This window comes from Gopherus evgoodei, chromosome 3 (genome assembly GCF_007399415.2).
Source record: "Gopherus evgoodei ecotype Sinaloan lineage chromosome 3, rGopEvg1_v1.p, whole genome shotgun sequence".
Lineage (NCBI taxonomy): Eukaryota > Metazoa > Chordata > Testudines > Testudinidae > Gopherus > Gopherus evgoodei.
Genome location: NC_044324.1, coordinates 5,942,267 through 5,966,996, shown reverse-complemented (window position 1 = coordinate 5,966,996; position 24,730 = coordinate 5,942,267). Strand labels below are relative to the sequence as shown.

At 59.6% G+C, this 24,730-nt stretch overlaps 1 protein-coding gene across 6 annotated transcripts; it reads right to left on the bottom strand.

The window, feature by feature from the left end:
- Window positions 1-1,898: 1,898 nt before the first annotated feature.
- SMARCC2 (SWI/SNF related, matrix associated, actin dependent regulator of chromatin subfamily c member 2) lies at window positions 1,899-24,336 on the bottom strand. 6 transcript variants are annotated; one of them, XM_030554730.1, is made up of 29 exons: window positions 24,206-24,336; window positions 20,352-20,471; window positions 19,881-19,966; window positions 19,101-19,182; window positions 18,909-19,001; window positions 18,684-18,753; window positions 17,532-17,601; window positions 17,107-17,182; window positions 16,584-16,715; window positions 14,397-14,512; window positions 14,036-14,160; window positions 13,580-13,639; window positions 13,186-13,223; window positions 12,564-12,694; window positions 12,413-12,484; window positions 11,325-11,438; window positions 10,938-11,091; window positions 10,606-10,698; window positions 9,944-10,063; window positions 9,785-9,847; window positions 9,433-9,691; window positions 8,854-9,015; window positions 7,871-7,935; window positions 7,446-7,572; window positions 6,902-7,062; window positions 6,294-6,428; window positions 5,356-5,713; window positions 2,712-3,143; window positions 1,899-2,372 (listed from the first exon to the last, which is right to left on the bottom strand). In XM_030554730.1, the coding sequence occupies exons 1-29, from the start codon at window positions 24,314-24,316 to the stop codon at window positions 2,302-2,304; spliced, it is 3,696 nt and encodes a 1,231-aa protein (XP_030410590.1). In that variant the 5' UTR covers window positions 24,317-24,336; the 3' UTR covers window positions 1,899-2,301. The 6 variants fall into 6 exon arrangements, with proteins under 6 accessions (XP_030410590.1, XP_030410593.1, XP_030410588.1 ...); XM_030554733.1 differs by having other exon boundaries at window positions 3,060-3,143; XM_030554728.1 differs by having other exon boundaries at window positions 8,668-9,015; window positions 9,944-10,060.
- Between the last annotated feature and the right edge of the window lie 394 nt (window positions 24,337-24,730).

Here is a 24,730-nt window from a genome sequence, read left to right as displayed (position 1 = left end):
GGGGGGGGGGGTGGGGGGCAGTGACAGCCAACAGCAGGGGGTCCCACTTCACTGAACTTCTGTCAGCTCAGGATCAGCGCAGTAGCTGTGTTAAGGTGTATCCACCAATAAGATGCGCCTTAAAGACTAACTAATTTATTTGGGCATCAGCTTCCCTGGGTAAAATACCCCTGGCTGAGCTTTGTGGCTTTGTCCTCACCCCCAACCAGTTCAGATTTGGGACAATGCAGGCTCCCACCGTTTGCCGACGTTTTTATGGCTGACTTAAACAAATGCTTCCTCGGCTCTCGTCCCCTAATGCCCCTCCTCTTGCGCTACACTGATGACATCATCGTCTGGACCCACGGGAAGGAGGCCCTTAAAGAATTCCACCTGGATTTCAACAATTTCCGCCCCACCATCAACCTCAGCCTGGACCAGTCCACACAAGAGATCCACTTCCAGGACACCCCCTATACCGGAAACCTACTGACCACTGTACTTACCTACATGCCTCCAGCTTGCATTCTGGACACACCGCACGATCCATTGTCTAGAGCCAAGCTCTTAAGATAACCACATTTGCTCCAGTCCCTCAAATAAACACTTTCTCAGGCGTTCTTAAAATTACAATACCCACCTGGGGAAGTGAGGAAACAGAGTGACAGAGCGAGATGGGTATAACAGACCACCCCTGCCCATCACCTACAGCCCCCAACTAAAACCTCTCCAGCGCATCATCAACGATCTACAACCTATCCTGGAAAACGATCCCTCACTCTCACAGACCTTGGGAGACAGGCCAGTCCTTGCTTACAGACAGCCCCCAACCTGGAACAAATACTCACCAGCAACTACACACCACACCACAGAAACCAATCCCTGTAACAAACCCCGTTGCCTACTCTGTCCCCATATCTATTCTAGCAACACCATCAGAGGAGCCGGGCTCATTCACCTGCACGGCTACTAATGTGATATACGTTGTCATGTGCCAGCAATGCCCCTCTGCCATGTACACTGGCCAAACCGGACAGTCCCTACATGAAAGAATAAATGGAGACAAAATGGGACATCAGGAAAGGTAACATACAAAAGCCAGGAGGTGAACAGTTCAGTCTCTCTGGATATTCTGTAACAGATGTAAACGTAACTATTTTTGAACAAAAAGACTTCAGAGAGAAAGTGCAGAGCTGCAATTCATTTACAAATTTAACGCCATCAGTTTGGGCTTGAACAAGGACTGGGTGTGGCTGGCTGGCTACAAAAGCAACTTTCCCTCTCCTTGAATTGCCACCTCCTCATCAGCTATTGGGAGTGGGCCACATCCACCCTGATCACACTGGCCTTGTCAGCACTGGTTCTCCGCCTGTGAGGTAACTCCCTTCTCTCCATGTGCCAGTATATCTACGTCTGTAGCTGTAATTTTCACTCCAGTATCTGAAGAAGTGGGTTTTACCCACAAAAGCTTATTCCCAAATAAATCTGTTAGTCTTTGAGATGCCACCGGACTCCTCCTGTCAGCTCAGTGGCAGAGGGCAGACCACTGGATGTTTAGGTTCTCTCCCAGTCCTCCCCTGATCGTTACGTTGTTTTAGGCTCCCCGAGACACCCCAAGTCCATAGGACTAGGAAGAATTAACAACCAAGAAATCACCACAGTCGGAAGGTCACTGAGCACACGTGGGTCTCATGACCTCCAGCTCCAGGGGAATGGTCCCCTGCAGTCCCATTTGCTTTGGGAAAGGGTGGGAGCCTGGAGGGTGAATCCTGCTTTCTGCACGCCCAAGAAACGGGGACACCATGAGCCACATGCCCTAAAGGGACATTGCATGAGGGGACAGGGGACATCCATCCCTCCCCATCCCGAGCAGACAGATCCCCCACACGGTGCCGCTTCTTCCCACCCCGGGAAACCTGGAATTTTTATTTTATTTTTATTATTAAAAAAAAAAAAAGAGAAGACACAGAGCTTTAAATGCCCAGGAACCAGGTAAATTCAGAGCCTTCTATAAATAGCCGTCCCCTCTGCCCCAGCAGGCCCCTCAGCACTGTCAGTGGTGGTTCTCAGCGCATTTAAATAAAAGTCTCGGGACGATTGGATACAAAAAAAGCCCGGGGGTGGCAGTGAGGGGGCAGGACAGACAGACACAGCGGGACTGAGGGCTGAACAGCCCTTTTTAACCCCATGATCAAAGTGTTTTTTGAAACCAATGAAATCCCCACCCCCCTCCCTCATCCCAAACAATCCCAGGCAGGTTTTACGGGTTGCGAAGGTTTTTGTCCTGTCAAGTGGCAGCTCCGGGCGGTGGGTGGAGCAGCCTCACTGCGTGGGTGGGACCGGGGTGGCCGTGCTGGGTGCAATGGGGTCCGTCTGCAGAGGGGGGCCCTGGTCTGTGGGAGAGAATTGACAGGTTGCAGCGCCCCAACCTTTGGGTAACAGAAGGGGTGGGGGGGCGCAGCAGCCCTCCAGCCTGCACCCGGCGCACGTCACAAGGACAGGATGGAGGTGAATAGCGAGGGGTCCTCACCTCCCTCGCCAGCCAGCAGAACGTGCAGGGGCAGGCGGGCGCAGAGCTGGGCAGTGGCCAGGCAGGCTTCCCTGCCCACAGCGACCCCCAACCCTGACCTGCAGAGGGAGTCACCGAACGGCCAAGCCCAGAGCCCAGCCGGGGGCAGATAGTGGCATCACTCGGTGCCTTAGCGCCCCCCTGCCCTGCTGCGGAGTCTCACCTGGTGCCAGGGCGGCGTTTGGAAGGAGACTGCCCTGCATGGCCGCCACAATGGCTGGACTTTGGGCAGCTGCCGAGGCCAGTCCCGAGACATGAGGCAAGGCGGGCGCGGCGAGCGGCGGTCCGTTGGTCGTCAGCATGCTAGGGTGCATCGCGCTAGACACGGTGACGGGCAGGTTAGGCGGGGCCAGGGCACCCCCGGCCAGCATGCCGCACGGGAGGTTACCATGCATTGGATGAGCGGGCGTGTTAGCAGGGAGGTTAATACTGATGGAGTCTGCTACATTACTAGCCATGCTAAATGGGATGGATGGAGGCATTCCGAAAGGCGGAGCCGCTGGGAGATTACCGGGCACGCCGGGGTGACAGCTCACTCCAACCGTCCCAGGGAGCATCTGAGAGGAGGGCTGCTGGCCAGGGAATGGAGGCTGGGCTGGAGAAAGAGAGAAACCAGCGATACAGGGTTACACGTGGCAGTGCAGTCCTGGCCCTTTACAATCCTCCTCTATGGCTGGCCCCAGCCCCGCAAGGCAGACTCAGCGTCCAATCCCTCTTGCTGCGAGGTGGGGTGGGCAGGAGGCTTAGGGACAGCAGGGAGTGCCTGCCATCACCTGGCACCCCCAAGCCTCAGGGGTAACATCTTGTACCTCAAAATAGCACCTGTACCCACGTATGCACCAGTGCTCTATGGTTGTGATATGGGGGTTCTCAAACTTCACTGCATGGCGGCCCCCTTCTGACAACATTACTGCTTGACCCCAGGAGGGGGGACCAAAGCCTGAGCCCACCCGAGTCCTGCCATTCTCGGGGGCGGGGGGTGTGCAAAGCCAGAGCCTCACCACCTCAGGTGGTGGTGGGGGGACCACCGCCAAAGCCCAAAGGGATCCTGTAACCTGAGTCCCGATACCAGGGCTTCAGCCCTGGCGACCCCATTAAAACAGGGTCCCGACCCACAGTGATATCTCATACAAAGGATGCCTTGTAAGGTATCATGAAAAGTCAGGACTTGCTGAATCTCCTTGTTCTGTCACAGCAGGTACATCCCCATTGTACAGGGAGTGAGGAGATTTTGCTCCCTGGTTGTTGCTGTGGGTCTGGGAGACGCCTATAACTGGTTCCTCAGTGGCAGCAAGGCAGGTGGCCGACACCCAGACAGGTGTTAAGTGACCATCAGCAGCCACTGGCGAGCAAGGGATTGGAAACAGATTTACAATTTAACAGCGTGGATAAAAATCAATGATTTAAAAAAAATAAATAAAAATCGCATTATTTTAAATTTAAATCGGATTTTTTGATACAATGCTTTTTGAGGAAAAAACCTATCGACAGATAGTTTTAATTAGGATAGATACATTATAGCTCAAAGATATCTCGTCATGGAATAGGGATTGTAAATTCTAATTCTATAGTATGCGACAATATATTCATATCATGTTTAAGAAAAGTTTTGCAAATGAGTCCCAATAGTTCATGGATTAGGGTTCCACAGGCTTCTTATGGGGTTCCAGGGGCTTCTGTATAGATTTAGGTTAATCTTTCCATCTACCCAATGGGACTCAGTGCTCAGGCTAGAAGATACCATCAGAGATGCTTAGTTTTGCAGTTCTCAGACTGTGGATTTGTGTCTCCAGAGATAATGTGGTTGTTAACAGCAAAAATGTTTTTAAAGAAATAATATAGAGAGGTGAGAAATAACAGCCCTCAGCCCTATTGCACCTCTGGAAATCTGTGTACGCAAAGTCAATCTCTTTCCTCTCCCTAAAAGTGCAAAGTTTCAAAAAGTTCAATGAATAGAAGATGGTTGAGGGCGGAATAGATCTGGATAAGGAGGAATCTGGAGATCAATGTGAGAAGCGAGGGACATATGCTTGTTTTGTTAAAATATAATATGTTTGCTGTTGAAGAAAAAAATCCAGAATACTTAACGTTGTTGTTTTAGTTCAATAAAACAATGTAAATGTCTGTCTGGTGACGTTCTCCTCCTAATACAGCATGGCAAGAAAATCCTCCAAATATTAAAGATTAACCTGTTGAATTGGAGCTAGTTCACCTCCCAATGACTTCATAAATATCTGCGCCAATTACCTTTGGTAAATGAAATAACCAAACAATCATTCATTTCCTGATATAGCTGTAAAACTGATCTGAAAAGTTTTCAAACTAAATGGATAGTGTGTACCTTCTAAACAGGAAAGCTACATCTACCTCTGAGTTGTGAAGAATATGTAGTAAGGTTATAACAACCAACAAGAATGCACTTCTACGGAGAAAACCCTGATTAAATCAAGTCTTCCTGACTAGTGATTTAAATCAATTTGGTTTAAAACAAATCCACCCTGCAATTTACCAAGAGACAACTGCTCAAGCACCACACAATAGGGACCGCGTCATTATCTGCTGCAGCTGGGCACCTCATGACTCTCGACGCTTGACTCCGTTTCCGAGCCAGTATCTTCCCGGCATGTGAACGGAGCGTATAAAATAAGGGACCATGGCATTGTGAGTCCACCTCTCTCCTCCCCCCTACGCTGAAGGCAACGAGAAAGGGTGAGAGGGACCCTGAGGCAGACAGTCAAAGGGGGCACGGTGGTCCCACAGGCCAGCTTGTACCCCGGTTTCTGGCTGGCTGGCGAGAGGCCACTTACCGTGAGGGCCGGCAGGGGTCTGTCCCTGCTGAGCCGGTACTGTGTGTGGAGCCCCCGGCGTGGCCGGCACCGCCTGGCCGATCTGTTCCGTTTGAGCTAGGCTGGGCTGGGGCACCAGGCTGGCTGCACTCGGTGCCCCTGGGGCCTGGGCCACGGTCATGGAGTGGGCGGCTGGCGCTAAGGGAGCCCCGGAGGACGGGATCGGCTGGGAGCCGGGCGGGAGGGGCGGAGGCGGCTGCTGCTGCTGCTGGTGCATCTGCTGGAAGTGCTGCTGCCTGGCACGCATCTCAGCATATTTGAGCTGCTCCATGTGGAAGGCCTGTCGGTCTGCCAGGAGCTGCTGTCTCTGGTACTCCAGCTGCAGAGAGGGCACCCGCCAGTCACTCGAGCCAGGCTTGTGTGGCACTGCTCCTGGACAGCCTCCCCGGACACCCCCCTTGGCTGCATGCCCTGTATGGGTCCTTCTGTCATCGGGATCTCCCCCTTTACTCTGCCCAATCCAGGATCCAGGCTCTCCACAGCCCCCCACTTCACACAGCCCCACTTCCATGATCACCAGGCCCCAGATTGGATCAGGCTGGCTGAGGGCTACACCCCCAGACTCCGGCGTCACCAGGGCATAGGCAGAGGCTTGTACTGCAGCTGACAGGATCAGATCCCTTCCCCAAGCCCCATTAGCTAGGACCTCCACTAAAAGTCCCTTCAACACCGATTCTTTCTTCACTTCCTAACCTGCAGTGTCATGCCACGCTGATGTGTGATTGGTTAAACAACTGTCATACCCCACCCAGAGGTGGCTGCATCTCAGCAGTGGGTGATCTTATATAAACAGCTGTGCCCCACCCCAGAGGTGGCTGCATCTCCGCGCTAGGTGAAGTGCGCTCTGTGTGGGGTGGAGGGAGCTAGAGCAATCTGTGCACCCCCGGAGCCTCACTCACTGCCTCGCGCTCCCGGTCCATGATGGTCTCCAGCTCCTCGAAGTGTCGCAGCTTGATCTCCAGCTTCTTCATCTGGGTCTCCACCAGCAGGGCCACCAGGGACTTGATCTTGCGCTCCTCCACAGCTGCCAGGTGCTGCACGGGGCGGAGCAGGGGAAGGATGGGGCAAGTTAGGGCTCTGGCACGACACAGCTCAGAACCTCCACGAGGGCAGCAGAGGAACGACCACGGGGCATTTCCGACTCAGGGACAGGAAGGGAGGAAGCCACTATGGCAGTGGGGAGCTTGGGTGCTTTCCTTCTGTTCATCTGCCCCCCGGGATTCAAAGGGAGAGCAACTGGTTAGAGCAGGGGGGGCTGGGAGGTGGGACTCCTGGGTTCTCCCCTGGCTCTGAGAGGGGAGTGGGGCTGGTGGGTTAGAGCAGGGGGGCTGGGAGCCAGGACTCCTGGGTTCTCCCTCGGCTCTGGGAGGGGAGTGGGGTCTAGTGGTTATAGAAATGGGGCCTGGCTCAGCCTAGGATCCAAGGCTCCAAGCCAATCCCTCCAGCTCAGCCCTGTCCATGGGGCACTGGGATCAGAGCAGGGGCGTGGCTGGTCCTGGCCCCTCACCTTGGCCTTCACGGCGGCAGCAGCCAGGGCAGCAGCGGCCGCGGTGGACAGGTTCCCTTCGCCGATGTCTCGTTCCACCTTGGTCTTCCTCTCACCTTCTGCCTCAGCCAGGTCCTTGGGCACCTCCTCCTGGCTGTCCTTGGGCTCCTTCTCCTTCTCGGCTGGGGTCAGGGGAGAGAGACGGGCGGGGAATGAGGGCTGGGTGCTGCTGCCATTGCCCCCCTGGGCGAGTGGGCTTGGCCCGCTGGGGGGCGGGGAAGGGAAATGTAGGTTTGGCCCTGGGGAAAATCAGGGAAGGGGCTGGCACCGCTGAGATAGGGGGAGGAAAGGGAGAAAACCCACCCCACTGCCACAACGGCCACATGCAAATTTCCCTCCCTCTGCTCTGCCAGTGCCCCTCAATCCCAACTCGCAGCCCCCTCCAGCACTGGCCTCTCCTGAGCAGAGGCTGCTGGCTCGGCAGAACCCCTCCCCCCGCGAGACTGGATCTCAGCCCCCGGCTGGTGCGTTTGCCTCCTGCTCTGCCCGGCCGTGCGACGCTCACCCATGCTGTCACCGTCGCCCTTCTCCGACTCCTCGCTGTCCCCCTCCCTGCCTTTCTCCTCCTCTTTCTTGGGTGCTTCGCCCAGCTTCTCCTTCGCTTCCTCCTCCACGCCTCCTTCCCGGGGCTCCTGGATGGACGGACGGAGGGATGGGACTGATGCAAAGGTCCCGGGAAAGAGAGTCCTCTGGTCTGCCCCGATGGAACGAGAGCTGCCCCCTGCCCCAGCCCCACTGCAGGCGGCGCGCCCCCCGGCCAGACAGGACCAGCCCTGTACAGAGAGGCCACTGGGCATGAAGGGGTGGGGGGGATCTGTCACTCCAGTGGTTCACTTTTCCCCGTTCCTCACTCCCCCCAGCTCCGCACCCCCCAGGGCTCCCCCTAAAGGCACAAGGTGCGGTCATGCTTCTCCTCCCTTCCCTCTGTACCTTCAGCTCCTTCTTCTCTTCCACCGGCTGAGTGTCAGCCCGCGTCTCGTCAGCGCCGCTCTCCTCTGGGGGGTGGGGGGTGGACAGAGACGGCCAGGTCAGAGCGTGAACACAGGGCTCCCCCCACCCCCCAGCAATGACAGTCACAATGATGGAGGGGGGAGAGGATGCACTAAAGGGCACGGGGCCGCCTGGGGCGCCAGCGCACAGCTCCGGGCTGCATTCAGGCCAGGGGCGGATTCTGCACTGCTGCCGGACTAGACCCAGCCAACTCATTGCACAGAGGCCGCCCCACACTCCCCAGCGGCAAGTCTCAGCTGGGCTCACGCCGGGGCTAAAACCAGCAGTGCAGACTCCACTCGGGCTCCCCAAACCCAGCGAGGGGATGGGGCTCACAGACAAGCTCCAGCCCGCGTGGGAATGTCTGCACTGCTGCTTGGAGCCCCGGAGCACAAGCCGGAGTCAGGCGACTTGCTGACACAGACAGGGGTGCTTCCAGCCACACCCCAGCCTGGGCCAGGCTCACCAAGAGGGAAAAGGCCCCGTGGCCCATGCCCTGCCTGGAGCCAGCTCGTCCCCACGCCCGATGGCCAGATCGGAGACAGACCCCCTAGAGGGTAAAGGCCCCATGTCCCCTTCCCCCATGCCAGCCAGTCCCCCATCCCAGGGGCAGATTGGAGCTGGCGCCCCCTAGAGGGGAAAGGCCCCATGGCCGGATCCTGAGCCCGCCACTGGGTCCCGCGGGGGTTCTCACGTGCACATGGGAGGGAGGCGGTGGTGACGACGGGGTCCCTTACCCTGAGCCAGCCGATTGAGGGTGAGCTCCAGACCGGAGGCCAGGCCAGCTCTGGTCTCCTGTGGCTCCTCCCCTCTTCGCTCATTACCCTTCCTACTTGCTGCGCACGGAGCAGCGTCCGACGGAGGCGAGATGGCGGGCGCCTCACGGGCCAAGGCGCGGAAGGAGCCTCGCTCGCCCCCCTCACCTATTCTCTCCGGCTCGTCGGACGTGGTCCCCGCGATCCCGCTGCTCTCCAGCCCGAAGGCCGGGTCGGCCTTGCCCGTAACCTTGGCTGCCTCCTCCACCTTGCGGACGTGAGCTTCCACCAGCGCCGTGGGCACCTCCTCCTTCATCTTGGAGAACTCCTCTGCCAAGCACAGCACCGGGTCAGATCACTGGAGCAGGATGGGCACTGCCCTCCATCCATCCCCCTGTGCCCTGGGGATGGGCCGGGCCGAGTAAAGGAGATGTGCCCTGCCTAGTGGGCTGGGTGCCAGGATAATGGACTGGACACCGTTCTGAGCCCATGGACGTTCCCCCTGCCCCACCAGCGTCTCCTTGGGACTGGGACAGAGTCTGCAGCACCGCCAGGAGCAAGAGACTGGGCACTTGGGGGCTGGGCGCAGGCTGGTGAGCCTGCCAGGCCCGGGTCCGAGGGGGTGGCTTGAAGGCTCTCAGGTGATCAGACTGCCCGGGTCTGGGTCATGCCGCCTGGCTAAGCCAGCGTGGCTGGGACTGACCCGCGGGCCGGGCACTGGGGAGCCGAGCGGGGACGAGGCATTACCGAGAGCGGACTTGGCCGCCGCGGAGGCCACGCGGGGGTCCACGACAGATGCCAGGAAGGCCACGGTGCTCATGACGGGGTTGCCCGACTGGCTGAAGGGGATGGGCTGGTAGGCCAGGGGCCCGAGTGACGCCTCCGAGTCCTCCAGGTAAGGGTCCTCGATGGGCAGGCGCAGGAAGTGGAGGATACACTCATCCTGGGTGCGGCTGCCCACGTGCTCCGACACCTTGTTCCAGTCGTCCTTGTACATCTCCAGGGCCTGCAGGGGGAGGAGGAGACAGGGAACCAGAGGGGTGGCATGGCTGGTGCCAGCCCAGTACCATGGGGAACCCCGAGAGCCCTCCCCTCTCACCTCCAGCAGCAGCAGCGTCTCCTGCTCTGTCCACTCCCGAGTGGCGCTGGCGGCGGCTTTGCTCTGCGGGGAGAGGAGATGGTGGGGGTGAGAGCGGGCAACGGTGGCGCGACGACAAGCCCTGGGACGGGCAGGGAGCCACTCACTGCCCGTGCCTACCTTGGAAGGGACATTCTTTTTGGTGTACATGTCCGTGCGCAGGCCGAAGTTCTGCAGGTCCGTCGGCTTCTCCTTGCCCTTGTCGGGGAAGCTGAGCATCTGCTGGGAGGCCGAGGTCTGCTGCAGAGAGAGGAGGGGGCAGTGAGCCACTGCTGGCTCCCCTATGCTGGCCTCTCGCCCCCACTTTCGCCTGGTGGCTGACTCCCAACAGCTCAGCCCATGGGCCAATGCTCCCTGCCTCTGACCCGTATTGCTGCTGCTCCTGGGGTCGGGGGCTCTGACTGAGGTTCCAGCTCTAGGCACTGGAAGGTCCTGTCACCCAAACCTCACCCACTTGTCTACCATCCCACCCCAGCAGCAGCCCAATGCTTCAGAGAAAGGCAAATATCCCCTGCCCCTTTCCCCAGCTGGGCTGTCCAGGGGCAGAAATTCCTTCCTGACCCCCTAGCAGCTCAGCCCCTGGAGCCTCATGACCTCCACCTTACCCACCACCAGTTAGCCCCCTGCTGAACTCCGCAGCCTCCTGTGGCGGTGAGTTCCGCAGCTCTCCAGGACACAGCGAGGAATCCACGTGCCCCCTCGCTTCTGCACTCCTGTCAGCTCCCCCCACGGGGTCACTTGCCTTCTCCCGCTGCAGAGATGAGTCCTGGGAGTCCACCTACCAGCTCGGGCTTCGCTTTCGCCACCTCTGGGACCAGGTCCTCGATTTCTTTGCTCTTGCGGCTGGCCTTTGTGTCGCTGTCGCTCTGGCGACCCTGAGGGGACAGACAAGGTCGCGGTGAGCGTGCCTGCTCCCCAACTCAGACAGAGACAGAGGGGTGAAGCGTATCCCACAGATCAACGCTCTCCTGCCCCAGTGGGAGGTGCTGCCGCCCATGCACAGAGGGACCAGCCGGCTGCAGGCCCTGAGCAGAACACAGCAGCAGAACCAAGGGGGGGAAGGGATGAGCTTCCCCCTCCAACAGGGGGAGAGATTCTCGCTTTCTCGCCCTACCTGGGGCGTCTTGGGCTGCAGCGGCACCAGCCCCGAGGGGGTGTCGGCCAGGACATGGAAATGCGATGTAGGGGGAGGTCCCATAGGGGTTGGCCGGCTCTCCGCGTCCACCTGATAGTTGATCAACCCCCACTGCTCCAGGAAGGCGTGGACCCTGCAGAGAGCAGCGGGTTAGATCTGGCCCCAGCCCCCCAGATCAGCCCCCCAGCTGCGTTGTGCCGGCGGGAGAGATGGATGTCTCGGAAGCCTGATTTCGTCCAGGCCCCACTCCTCTGTGTGGAGGGGGCTGGGCCAGGCGATCAGCCCTGGAGACCAGAGCGCGATCCAGGGCCAGCTCACTCCCCCCATCCCCACCCAGCCTGGCGGTCACTCTCCTGCCCAACCAACCGCATGATGGCGCAGACGTCCCCGGCCAGGTTCCGGCGGCAGGCGGTGGAGGTCAGGTACTCCTGGGGGTTCAGCCGGTAGGTGTCGATCATGAAGTTGCGATAAGCCAGGTATCTGAGGAGAGGGGAGGGTTAGCATGAGCCAGGGTGCGTGGGAGCTCCGGCATCACTCTGCATTCAGAACCCACAAGGCCCAGTAACAGATTTAATGCTGGTGGGGAGGGGGGGGTCTCAAACTTATGCGCTTGGTCAGCATCACTATCCCCCCCACCTCAACAGAGGGGGAAACTGAGGCACAAAGGCAAAGTGACTCAACTGAGGTCACAGAGTGAGTTAGTGGCAAACAATAGAACCCAGGAGTCCAGGTTCCCAGTCCTGCCCCCCCTGCTCTGACCACTAGACCACATTCCACTCCCAGAGTAATAAACAGAACCCAGGAGTCCTGGCTCCTTAGCCCCACCCCCCCAGCTCTAACCACTAGACCATGCTCTGCTCCGAGAGCCAGGAACAGAAGCAAGTCCCAGTTCTCTCCCCACCCACCAGTTTCATTTCATGCCAGCTGCCCAGCTCAGCTGCCTGGAGAGCGCCAATGCCTGCAGCTTTCACAGGGCTCGGGGGCCTATGGGGACTGCAGATCCCAGCCTGCAATGCTCCATCCGGCGCCTGCTCGCCCAGCACGCTCAGCCCCTCTTGCTTTCACAGCCCCAGAAACCAAACCCACCCCTGGTCTGGGGCCACTCCCCTCTCCCTGCAACAGGCCCTCAGTGTTGTCTCTGGCAGCCAGGGGCAGCTCTAGGTATTTTGCTGTCCCAAGCACGGCAGGCAGGTTGCCTTTGGTGGCATGCCTGTGGGAGGTCCCGGGTCCTGCGGATTTGGCGGCACGCCTGTGGGAGGTCCGCTGAAGCAGCGGGACCAGCAGACCCTCCACAGGCATGCCGCCGAAGGCAACCTGCCTGCCACCCTTGCAGCGACTGGCAGAGTGCCCCCCGTGGCAGGCCGCCCCAGGCATGCACTTGGCGTACAGGTGCCTGGAGCTGCCCGATGGCAGCGCCACGCACAAAGCACCAGCGTGGGGGGAAGCAGCCTTACATTTCGGGGGTCTTGGATTTGTTCTTGCCGTTGAAGAACTCGGGCAGGGCTCTGCGCTCGATGGCGTGGACGCTGCAGAAGAAGCACAGATGGAGGCGTTAGAGCCACGGGTCTCGGAACAGGGGGTGGCAGGGAGAGGCCCCCCCCATACCTGTTGTAGTCAAACCAAGCGGCGTAGCTGGGGATGATAATATGGTGAGTCTGCTCCGTCACATTGTCCTCGTGCAGGTCCGGGTTCTTGGCCTGCTCCCCTTTGTTCCCCGCACTGTTTTCCTCCTCATCCTGGAATCAGACAGCCGCAGGTGGGTGGGGGGTGGCGCCCCACATGCTCGCCCCTGCTCTGACAGCCCGGCAGGAACTCCACCAGGGCTAGCCCAGCGTGGTCCTCGGCTCCGGGAGTGGAGCTCTCGCCCAGCGGGGCACCAGCAAAGGGACTTCGGAGACTCAGCCGAACCAGGGCTCTCACTCGGAGAGTCCGGGAGCCCTGCGGCATGCCTTGCGACCCAGGTACCCCAGCAGAGACCCGGAGAGCCCCTGGTGCCACCGCTGGGGTGCAGGCAGGTCCAGCAACGGGGGCAAGGGGCGTTTCGAAGGGGGAGTGGGAGGCTGTTCCCAGCACAGGGGGCTGGGCTGTTTGAAAGCAGAGGAGGGGGGACAGGTGCTGCGGCACGTGCCAGGGCTGAGCGAGGCCAGGACGGAGAAGGGCAGAAGTGGGTGCAGGGCAGAACGGGGCAGCAGAGAGGGTGAAGCTGCTGCCCCTGCCCCAGTCTCACCTTGCCAGCGGTTTCCATGCTCTCATCCTCCTGCTCATCTGGAAGGGAAGGGAGACAGACCAGCGATCAGGGAGCCCAGGCCAAGCGGGGGAAAGAAATGTACCCACCCTGGACCGCCGGCCTCCCTCCTACGGTGCCCAGCTGGGGACAGACACAGCCAGGCCACAGCATGGAGCTCGTTCTGCCTGCCTCCGCCGCCGGGGAAAATTAACCCCTTGGGGCAGGGAATGAGACATTGCCCCAGATTGGCAGGAGCAAGCCCCAAAGTGCCTGGGAGCGCCCCTCCGTGCTCACCACAGGGCGACTGCCAGGGGCTTCGGACAGAAGTGGCCCATCCCTAGCCGGGGCCCCGTCTCCTTGCTAACAGAAGTGAGGATGCTCAGGGGGTCCTTACCCAGGTCGGTCATGGTGCCCCCCTTCACGGGTGCAGACTCTGAGTCCTTCTTGGTGTTCACTGTACCAGGGAGAAGGGGAAAGGCTTTACTGGGAGGCCTCGACCTTGGAGACAGACTCTGCCTGCCCTCCCCAGCTCAGCAACTCGCCCTGGGCCCGGCCAGAAAACGCTCCTGGCTATTCCAGCCTCAGCCTCTGCCAGCAGGGGGCACTACACAGCATGACACAGGAGCCCTGGCTGTGGGTCCCAGCTATTCCAGCCTCAGCCAGCAGGGGGCACTGTGCAGCGCAGGGTGGGAATGGGGGCTGTGTGGGGCACTGACATTTACTCCAGCCCCATCCTCCCCCCCAAAAGGGGCACCGTAAGGGGTGAGGTAGGAGCGCATGCTGTGTGGGGAAGTTCCCAGCCTCTCCCCTCGGGGGCGCTGTCAGGCTCTGGCGGGACTGCTGCCCAGACCTGTTTTGGGCAGCGTGACCTCCTCCACGTTGGGGACAGGGGAGGGCTCGTCCATGTCCTTCGTCAGGTCCTCCTGCTCCTCCTCGCGGTGCCCGCGCTTGGACTTGGTGTACGGGGTCGACGGGCTGCAGGGAAGGAGAAACCCAACACGCCCCATTGCTGATGGCTGCAGCGGGCACCAGATGGCCTGATGGGGCACAGCCTGCTCCAAGTTCACCAGCCCCGGGCCGGGCGCTGCCAGGGCCCCTTTGCCGGAAGGGCCAGGAGCAAGGACGGCCCCAGGTTCAGACACGAGATCACTGGCCACGCACCCAGTCCCGCCCCGGCAGAATCTCTGAGGGGGGGATGGCGCCGGCCTCACCCTTTCTTGGCGTTCTTCTTCTTGGCCTCTGGGGTTGGGGACGGCGAGGGTGAGCGCTTTCTCTTTTTGTAGTTCCCACCCTTCTTGTCGCGCCGGTCCGAGTCGGGGCTGTTCACCTGGGGGGGCAGAGAAGTTCATCTGCACGCTGCTCGGGCCAGAGGGCAGGCAGGCTCCAGCTACCCTTCCCCCAGCCATTTATTTGCCCTGGCTTGGCTTTGCAAGGGGTGACCACACCCCAGGGCCCCCAATGGCTGGCAAAGCCTAGCACATGCCCCAGGATGCAGGCAGCAGCTCCCTCCCTCCCACAGGTGGAGAAACCGAGGCACAGACTGGAGTGATTTATAGATTCCGAGGCCGGAAGGGATCACTGTGATCATCTTATTTCCGGCCTGAACTGGCTACTGCCCCTTCCAGCCATCCGCTCATGTGAGACCTCTCTCGGCTCGACCAATGAGCCCGTTGGCCAACAGTTCCTCCCCAGGCAGCTACGTACAGACCAGGATCAAGTCACCTCTGAACCGTCTCTTTGCTAAGCTAAACTGATCGAGCTCCTTGGATCTCTCACTACAAGGCAGGTTTTCTACCCTTTAAACCATTCCCGTGGCTCGTCTCAGAGCCCTCCGCAATTTTGGCAACACCCTTCTAGAATAGTGGGCCGCAGAACTGGACACGGGATTCCAGCAGCGGCCACACCAGTGCCAGATACAGAGGGAAAAGAACCTCTCTGTCCCTACTCAAGATCCTATTCATGCATCCCAGGATCGCATCACCGCTTCACCGGGAGCTCGTGTTCAGCTGATAATCCACCATGACCCCCACATCTTTATTTCGGAGTCACTGGTTCCCAGGAGAGAGCCCCAACCTGTACGCAGAGTTGGCACTCTGTTCCTAGATGTGTACAGTAACTCATTTAACGTTGTCCCACTTAACATTATTTCAATGTTACGTCCCTGCTCAATTAGGGAACATGCTCGTTTAAAGTTGTGCAGTGCTCCCTTCTAACGTCGGTTGGCTGCCTGTTCGTAAGATCCTGTGGCAGAGCAGTGACTTTACAAGTGAGCATTGCACAAGTTCCGCTTCTCCGCCTCCTCCCCCTCCCTCCCAGCGCTCCCCGCTTACGATTTTCTGGGAGGGAGGGGCAGGAGCCAGGATGCGCTGCGTCTCCACTCCTCCCCTTCCCTCCCAGAAAGTCTTCAGTGCCGCCAAACAGCTGTTTAGTGGCACTTAGGACTTTGCGGGGGGAGGGATGTGGCGTGCTCCAGGGAGGAGGTGGAGTAGGGGTGGGAAGAGGTGGGCCTGGAGTGGAGCGGGGACAGGAAGAGGAGGCCTGGAGCGTTCCCGGCAAAATCCGAGCCTGTTCTCCAGGAAAGCTGCCGCTGGAAAGGTGCTTCCTAGTGCCCTTGCCTGCAGCGGGCTGTGCCTGTGTGGGGTAAGCCAGGGGCACCTCCCAACCACAGTACAGTACAGTATACAGTGTAATGCCTTTTGTCTGTCCCAAAAATATGTCCTTGGAACCTAACCCCCCGTATTTACATTAAATCTTATGGGACAATTGGATTCATTTAACATTGTTTCACTTAAAGTTGCATTTTTAAGGAACATACCTACGTTAAGTGAGGAGCTACTGTACTTACATTCAGGCCTGGTACAGCATATACTGGGGGATGTCCAAATCTACATACTGACTCAGTGACAGAACAGAACCCAGGAGTCCTGACACCCAGTTGTCTACTCTTTCCATTAGAGCAATGGTTCTCAACCACGGTATGTGTACCCCTGGGGGTATGAGAGGTCTTCCAGGGGGAAGTCAACTCATCTAGATATTTGCCTGGTTTTACAACAGGCGACAGAAAAAGCCCTAGTGAAGTCAGGATAAACTACAATTTCATACAGACAATGACTTGTTTAGATTGCTCTGTATACGACACACGGAAATGTCAGTACAAGATTCCTATTCCAGTCGATTTTATAATTATATGGTATTGTTCAGTAACAATGCGGCTGAGACACTTTTGTAGTTTTTTGCCTGATCTTGTAAGCAAGTCATCTTTAATGGAGGCGAAACTTGGGGTCCACAGGATAAATCAGACTCTGAAAGGGGGACAGTCAACTGAAAAGGTTGAGAGCTACTGCACTAGCCCCCCCTTCCCTCCCAGAGCTGGGAACAGAACCCAGCTAGGATCTTACTTCGTCAGTGAGCGTTTTGGCAGAGATTTTCTTCCTGCGGGAGACGGGGCTCTTCTCGTCGGTCACCTCGTAGTCTTCCTCGTTCATCCACTCGTTGAAGGTGTCCATGTCGAGGATCCACTTGGCATGGACCTGCAGGGGCAGAAAGGGCCCGGTTCTGGGGGTGAGTGCCATGGGGGATGGGGAAGGAGAAGCGAAGGATCGTTCCCCTCAGCACCGAATGGTGCCATGGGGAACAGAATGAACCCCCTCAAAAGCTTGGTGGAGAGCCCATGCATTCGGGGGATGGGGCTATTAAGACACCCCGAATCGACTGCACAGGAATTGGGGGAGGTTCCGTCAGGAGGCCAAGGCAGAGCAACCAGCCTGAACACGCTAAGAGCACAGGCATGTGCAGGAATCTGCTGATGTCAACACAGTGAGAATCCAGAGTCAGGACCCAGAGCCCACTGGCCCTCCAAGGCCAGTCGTGAGCCAGCCCTGGCTCCGTTTACACAAGTCCCAGCCAAGGGAGCCTCATTACCTTCCGGGGTTTCTCTGGGGTGGGTGCGTCCTCGACAGAAGCTTCGATTTCACTCGCAGGGATCCAGGTGTCGTAGCTGTGGGGGAGGAACACAGGGAGTGGGGGGGAGGCTGCATGTCCCCCACATCCCACGCACATCCCCTTGGCAGGCCTGGCCTAAGCGCTGGAGGGGTTTGCATGCAGCTCCCCATGCTGCCCTCCAGCACGATGGTGCAGGGCAGCTGATCAGTCTGGCCCTCTGCCCTGTGTGAGACACGGTGCAGGACGCACCCCTGGGGGCTCCTGTGGGCGACTGCAGGGGCGAGGAAGGGGGCCACACAAAGACTGAACGAGAACGTGCAAACCCAGGTCTGCATCCCGGGGCTGCAGCCAGGCTGAGAGGGTCTCTTGAAGGTGGGGCCCACTCCTCTTCGTCTCCCACTCACCTGTCCGGGAAGTAGCCCCAGTGCAGAAGGACCTGCTTGTCTCTCTTCATGACAGGTCGAACCCATTCTTCTACGAGAGACACAGAGAGGAGTGAGTGGTGGGGTGAGACACAGAGGGAACTCTGGGGTCCCAGAGGCAGCCCGGGGGTGCAGCTCCGGCACCAAATCAACGCCTCCTGGATGCTACCAACTCCTGTATAATCATTCTAAGACTTCAGCCTTCTCTCTTTCATCTAGACCCGCCTGCCCGCCAGCCAGCAGGGGTAAAGGCTATAGACACATCAGCCACCTTCCCCACCACCGACAGCTCCAGGCAGCGGTGCCAGGCACTCTTTAGGACAGGAAGTGAAAAGCAGGGTCCTGCAGCCAATGGAAAGTGTCAGGGCAATTCACAGAGGCAGAACGGAATCGCCCAGCCAGACCCTACACCTCGGCTCCCCAGGGACCAGGCGTGGTCAGTCTGCATGTGTCGTCTCCTCTGGGAGATGGGTAGCCATGTTAGTCTGGATCTGTCAAAGCAGCAAAGAATCCTGTGGCACCTTATAGACTAACAGACGTTTTGGAGCATGAGCTTTCGTGGGTGAATACCATGACATGCATCTGACGAAGTGGGGATTCACCCACGAAAGCTCATGCTCCAAAACGTCTGTTAGTCTATAAGGTGCCACAGGATTCTTTGCTGCTTCCTCTGGGAGATGGTGTCTCTAGCCGCACAGACCCCCTGGCACCCCGCTAGGGCACTGCGTTCAGTGTCAGAGCTGCTATTAAAGAACCACCTGCTCCCACTCACCATATCAGCCCAGCTGCTCTTCCCTTGTGAGCACAAGCTACTGGCTTCGCGGTTCACCAGCCCTTTTCCTGCAGGTCTCTAGGTTACTCCCCTCCCAAGAGCAAATCCCCCTAGGGGCCATTCACTGCATGCAGCCTGGCGGTGGGTCCGACCCTGCTTTGTGCCCCAGAGTCAGGCAGCTGCCCCTCTGCAGACGGGGCCCCGCCAACCCAGAACGCAGGTTCACGATCAGCTATCAGTGCTAGCCTCTGACACCCACATGGCCTGAGCCAGGCCCCAAAGAAGCCAATGGGAGCCGGATTAGACCCAGACTCCCCCCGCCTGGTCAGAGGCCGGGAGGAGTGCACGGGCTGCCGCCTCACCCTCCTCTAGGTTGCTGAGGACCGGGCAGACGACATGGGAGGCGTTGTTCCGATCCTCGGTGACCGTCCCCTGCAAGGAGATCAAAGGAGAGCGTCAGAGGCACGGAAGCTGGGCCTGGCACCCTGGAGCCGGGAGACACCCATCCCCAGGCGGATGAGGCAGGCGTGTCCACGACATGCCAGTCTCCACCTGGCACGGAACTAGCCCCACGGGCTCCCACCTACCTGGTGCCGCTTGATAATGTCCTTCAGCTTGCCCAGCAGCTTGGGTTCGATCTCCTGGTGCAGGAAGATGTTAGGCCGGGCCAGGCAGTTGTTCTGCAGGAGGAAGAGGAAAGCGGAGCAGTGAGGGCCAGGCGGGGCTGGGGGACAAGGAGCAACTCGAATGGAGGGGAGGGGGGCGACCAGACCAGTTACCTGCACCAAGGATTTCTCGATGGTCATGAACATCTCCACGTTGCGATCCATCCGCGAAGGGTTCTGGAAATCGAAACGCCGCCTTATTGGAAGAAAAGAGCGACTCTCATGAAAGCCACAGCTCAGGCCTCCTGGATCAGCCACCCTTCCAACCCTGTCTTGGCCTGGACCAGGGGATGGGAGATGACACCCTGCCTGGATCCAATACCTGAGCCCAAGCCACATGGTGGTGCCATGGGAGGGCTCTTTGCTCCCTGGGAGGGGGGCAGGGCACTGCCTGCTGGTGGCGGGTGCTGAATCCACAGGATCCTTCCTCTCATCGGACGTGTCTGTGAGCACAGCCTGGCACCTGCTTCCTGTGGCGACGGGCACTTGGGAGTGGGCACTGGACTGGGTCCCACTGCACCTACCCCACTGCTGGGGCCGGCCAGCCAACCCACACCCTCTGTGGAGACTCATTCAATCAGCCGCCGGGGGGGCACCATGCACCGCAGCTCGTTACTGAATCCCCTCCCCAAATCCATGCCCCCTGCCAGGATCGGGACTGGGAGACAAGAGCTGCCCCTCGTCCCATAGACACCACCCAGGCTGGTTTGACCCCCAGGTTCACAAGAACAAAGTCTGGCCCTTGAAGGTCCACAGTGCAGGTCTGCGAGCCGAGGGCAGCACTGCCCCAACAAGGTGCATCCGCTGGTGCACGGGAAGCCTGGTGGGGGGACCTGCCTGCCCCCCGCCCTGAGCAAACCAGGAGACAAGCGTGCGGGGACGAGGGCAGCTCACCATCCTTGGTCGCTCTTGAATTTATAGGCTGCAGCAAGGATGTGGCACAGGGATCCTCCTGCTTTGAAATCCAAAAAGCATTTTATCTGCAATAGAAGGACATGGGAGGATGGGAGAGGCTGAGCTGACGGAGAACACGGCGGCCGGCCGGCGAGGGATTAAAGGGCACAAGCTATCTCTCTCGGAGCCACGGCTGACAATCCAGCCCCCATCCCAGCACCTCCTGCTGGGTAACAGGAAAGGCAGCACCTCCCTGGGACCTGCGTCGGGGGGAGCCTGGTCTCGGTAGGGGTGGATTTCACAAGCTGAAATCCCCCGTCACCAACCCGTGTGGCAGGGTGATGGCGGCTGGCACGGAGCAGGCTGTCTCTTGCCCAGGCTGCCCCCCTCAGGGTGTGCAAGCGGACGGGTTGCTCCGTTAAGGGCCATCCCCCTCTGCCCCGTACGGCTCGGCCGGGTTGCGGCACTCACCGGCAGCTTGGTGAGCGGGGCGTTGCTGACATGTTTGCCGAAAACCTCCTCCTGGAACTGCAGCAGCTGCACCACCAGGCTGGAGAGGGATTTGTTGGTGGGGGGCTCTGCCTGGATGTACTGTGGGAAGAGCAAGAGAGGACGGAACGGGGCTGTAACACACTGCGCTCGAGGGCTATTTCAATAACAGAACGGGACCCAGGTGTCCTGACTGCCCACCTCCTGGCTGGCCTGGACACACAGGTTGTTCCCTTAGAAGAAGAAGGAGGGTCAGCAGCAGAGGACTTGACCGTGAGCCAGGCAAAGCTGTGCCCAGTGCTCAGGTTGTGTCTCTCCTTCCTCACAGCTGGCAGCCTGCATTTGTATTTTATTTGCCATTCCACATTGCCCAGAGACCCTAGAATGCCCGATCGAAATACACAAAGGGGAGGAAGGGAAACCAAGGCCCCGAGAGGGAAAGTGACTTGCCCAAGGTACCACAGCCGGTCAGTGGCAGAGCTAGAACTAGAGAGCAGGTCTCCCGAGTCTCAGTCAGGTGCTCCACCAATTAGGCCACCTGGCACAACCTTTCTGCATTGGGGGTGTTTCTGCCAAGCACACGAGAACCGATCTCCCTCAGCCCATTACCGTGCTGGGCAGCCGCCCCCGGACTGGCAATGAACAGCTCTTGGGAACACTGGCCCTGCCAGAGCGGGCTGGTCCCTCCAGTGTCCCCTCTCCAACACGGTCAATACAAGTGCTCCAGAAAACAGACGACAGTGACTTTTTGCGGCCAGTCATGGAATATGGCCCGTGGGAGATGTTTTCTCCCAGCCCCTGCCAGTCCAAGGCTGGTTATCCTTGACGTAGGAAGGTTTGTGACCCCTTTTGTCCTACTACTAGAGCTGTGGACATGCTCAATAGCCAGAGGAACAGGAAAAGAAAACCTGCTAAGCTCTTGGCCTCCACAAGACGTTGCAGCGTGGAGTTCCGCAGGCTAATCATGCCTTGTGAGTAAAAATATTTCCATCCATTGCTTTCAAATATGTTGCTTTTGTTTCACTGGATGACTCTCCGCTCCACCAGCTCTTGTCCAAACACGAGAGGGAGGAGAGAGGCATCCAGTCGATCTTGTCTAGCCCATTCCTCACATCATTCGTCTACCATGTCCCCGCACGAGGACGAACCGCTCCGTTCTTTCCGCTCTCTCGGTGGTCTGTGCTCTGCCTAGGTTTACAGCAATCAGATGTGCTGGGTTTTGCAGGGCTGCCAACATCTCAGTTCGGCACCTAAATACCCTTGAGGACCTGGGCCTTAAACTTTATATTGGACTGGTCTACCATCCTTCTAGTCCTGTATCCCATCTCAAGCCCTGACCAGCAGCAGCTTCCCTTGATTCAGTTTGGACAAACGCAAGGCACTTTAACCCTAGGGAGAAGAGCTGTGTCCTATGAAACCCTCACCCCTGCTGCTCCCCGGGCCCCCCAGCACAGCCCCAGCAGGTGGGGAGAATCTGAGGGGGGCGCTGGCTGTGATCTGTCCTCTCCTCGGTGGTGACTTTTGTTAGCCTATGCACGTCTGTTTTTAACGCAGGCAGCAGTGGGTGCATGGTCCCCGTGTCTGTACAAGAACCCAGACTACAAAGAAGTATACAAGCCGATCATATTGGCCCTTCCATCTTCAAAGCACTCTACAAAGGTTCGTTCCCTGAGGACGACGGGCTCCGTTGGGCAGGACAGCAGACAGGAATTGGCTTCTGCCCCTGGCCTGAGGAATGGCTTTTACTTCACCTTTCTCTGGGCCTCTTTCTCCTCCCACTGCTTGTGACGACTGTAAGCTCCTCGGGACAGTGACTGTCTCACCATGTGTCTGTCCCACACCCAGCCCGTCGTTTGGGTTCCCCCAGTGCTACCGCAATAATCCATACCAATACGCTGCGTTTATGGACTAACAGATGTATTGGAGCATGAGCTTTCGTGGGTGAACCCCCACTTCGTCGGATGCATTTCAAGGGGTGGCCTGGCATGCAGCCATATTCATCGCCACTCAGAGGACAGAGCTTTCAGCTGAAGGTAGCAAGGGAGGGGAGCAGCGAGGGACATAGGACCGGCCACGCTGGGGCAGATCAATGGTCTATCCAGCCCAATATCCTCTGACAGCGGCTGGTGCCAGGTGCTTGAGGAAATGAACAGAACAGGGCAATTAGCCAGCGATCCTATCGGCCAGTCCCAGCTTCTGGCAGTAGCTCAACCCTGTGGGGGTGGGAAAAGGCAAATTCCCAGGGAGCGGGTGAGGGTCAGGTCATAGCCTGTCACTCCAGACCCAGGAGCTGTCTGGTGACTCAGCCACTGGCTACAGTCGGAAGGTCAAAGGTAACAGCCTGGGAACCACAGCCCCATGCTTTTGGCATGACAGCCGAGGGACCCAGGGGTCTGGAAGGGCCAGATGGAGCCGGCAGGACCCAGCCCACGGGCCCTATGCTGAGAGAGCAGGGCAGGTGGCTGATTTATCGTAACACTCGCAGCCCGGCTCTGCTGCAGCTCCTGGGCAGAGGAACCAGTGGTTTCACCAGGGAAGAGCAATCCCAAGCCATAGGGGGCCTGTTCTCTCGGTAACTTTCACTTCTCGGGAGACAGGACAGCCTTGGTCTGGGCAGAGGCACTTGGGCGAAAGATGGGGACGGATGTGAGGGGAGACGGGGCATCATCAGCTGCTGGGCAGGGTGCCCCCTCGGACAGAAGGGACAAGGTTAACAGCCAGAGTGAATGAAAGAGCATCTACTGTGCCCCTACGCACGGGGGACAAGGTAGGAGGTTAAGGGGAACCCGGAGCCCTTCCCAGGACAGCTGCAGTTGGGTGGGGAACAAACTCCCTTCAGGAAGAGGATGGGCTGTGTACAAATGGGATCAGTCCCCAAACCCTTGCAAGGCCTCTGCTCAGCTGGGGGGAGCATTGGAAGGGAATTAAGGGTGGTGGAGGGGTCAGTGGGGCTGAAGGGGATGAATGAGGGGGAGGCAGGGCCAGGAAGGGGGGACCCAAGCAGCTGGAAAGGGGGTTGCAATGGATGAGGGGGGAAGGGATTGAATGGGGGGACAGAGGGGGCAGGAAGGGGTGCCTGGAGCCTTGGAGATTATCCAGGCCCAGGGGGGATTCAATGGGAACTGAGGGGCTGACGGCTGTCAGTGGGGCCCAGGGGTCAGCCAGAGGTGGGCATTGAGTGGGGTTCAGTGGGGGGCTGACAGCGGAATTGGGGGTCAGTGTGCCAAATGGGTGTCAGTGGGCATGGGGAGCTGAGGACTGGGGCAGGGGGTGCCAGTGGGGCAAGGGAGCTTTGGGCAGAGGGGAATGTCTGTGGGGGCTATGGGAGGGGGCTGTCGGGGGGCCAATGGGCAGGGCCCCGGGGGACGTGGGGAGGTAGTGGCTGTAGGGGCCGAGCTGGGGATAGGGGCCTGGCCGGTGGGGAGCAGGGGTCGTGGGATCAGGGCTGGGGGGCAGCAGCAGGCGGGGGGACCGAGCTGGGGATGGGCCTGGGGGGGCACGGCCTGGGAATAGGGTGGGCGGGGGTGGGCGAGCTGGGGGGGGGCAGGAGATGGGAATGGGGCGGGGGCTGAGCTGGGGGCCTGGCCAGGGCCGTGGGGGGGCGGTGGCGGGGGCCCAAGACAGGGCTGGGGGTGCGGGGGAGACCGGGGGCCAAGCAGGGATTTCAGGGGGGCCGGGAATGGGGGGCCCGGGGCCGAGCTGGGAATGGGGGGCGGCGGCGGGGGGGGGCCGGGACCGAGCAGGGGGGCCGAGCGGGGGGGGCCGGGAATGGGGGGCCCGGGAACTGGGGGGCCCGGGGCCGAGCCGGGGCTGGGGGGGCCCGGGGGGGCCGGTACCTTCTTGTAGTTCTTGCCCAGCCAGAGCCGCGCGCTGTCGAACTGGCTGACGGTGTCCGCGGCCTCGTAGTACTTGACGTTGGGGCCGCCGTCCTTCTTCCGCACCGCCATCTTCCCGCGCGCCGCGCCCCCTGCCGGCCGCCCGCGGGCCGGGAGGGGTTATGGGCCCGGGGGGGGCGCTGTGGGGCCGGGGGGGCTATGCGGGGCTCAGGGGAGGGGTTATGGGGCCGGGGGGGGCGCTGTGGGGCCGGGGGGGCTATGCGGGGCCCAGGAGGCCCGGGGGCTGTGGGGCCGGGGGTTGGGGGGTCCGGGGGGCTATGTGGGGCTCAGGGGAGGGGCTGTGGGGCCGGGGGGGCTATGTGGGGCTGGGGGTTGGGGGGCCCGGGGGGGCTATGTGGGGCTCAGGGGAGGGGTTATGTGGCCGGGGGGGGCTATGTGGGGCTCAGGGGAGGGGTTATGGGGCCCGGGGGCTATGGGGCCGGGGGGCGCTCAGTGGGGCAGGCCGTGGCCGGGGGGGCGGGGCAG

Coding starts and splice junctions, on each gene's coding strand:
- SMARCC2 (XM_030554728.1), bottom strand. CDS start 24,316: ATGGCGGTGCGGAAGAAGGACGGCGGCCCCAACGTCAAGTACTACGAG. Junction 9,016..9,432: donor GGCGGCCAAGTCCGCTCTCG/GTAATGCCTCGT, acceptor TGTGCTTGGCAG/AGGAGTTCTCCAAGATGAAG. Junction 7,063..7,445: donor GGGCGACGGTGACAGCATGG/GTGAGCGTCGCA, acceptor CCCTGACCCCAG/CCGAGAAGGAGAAGGAGCCC.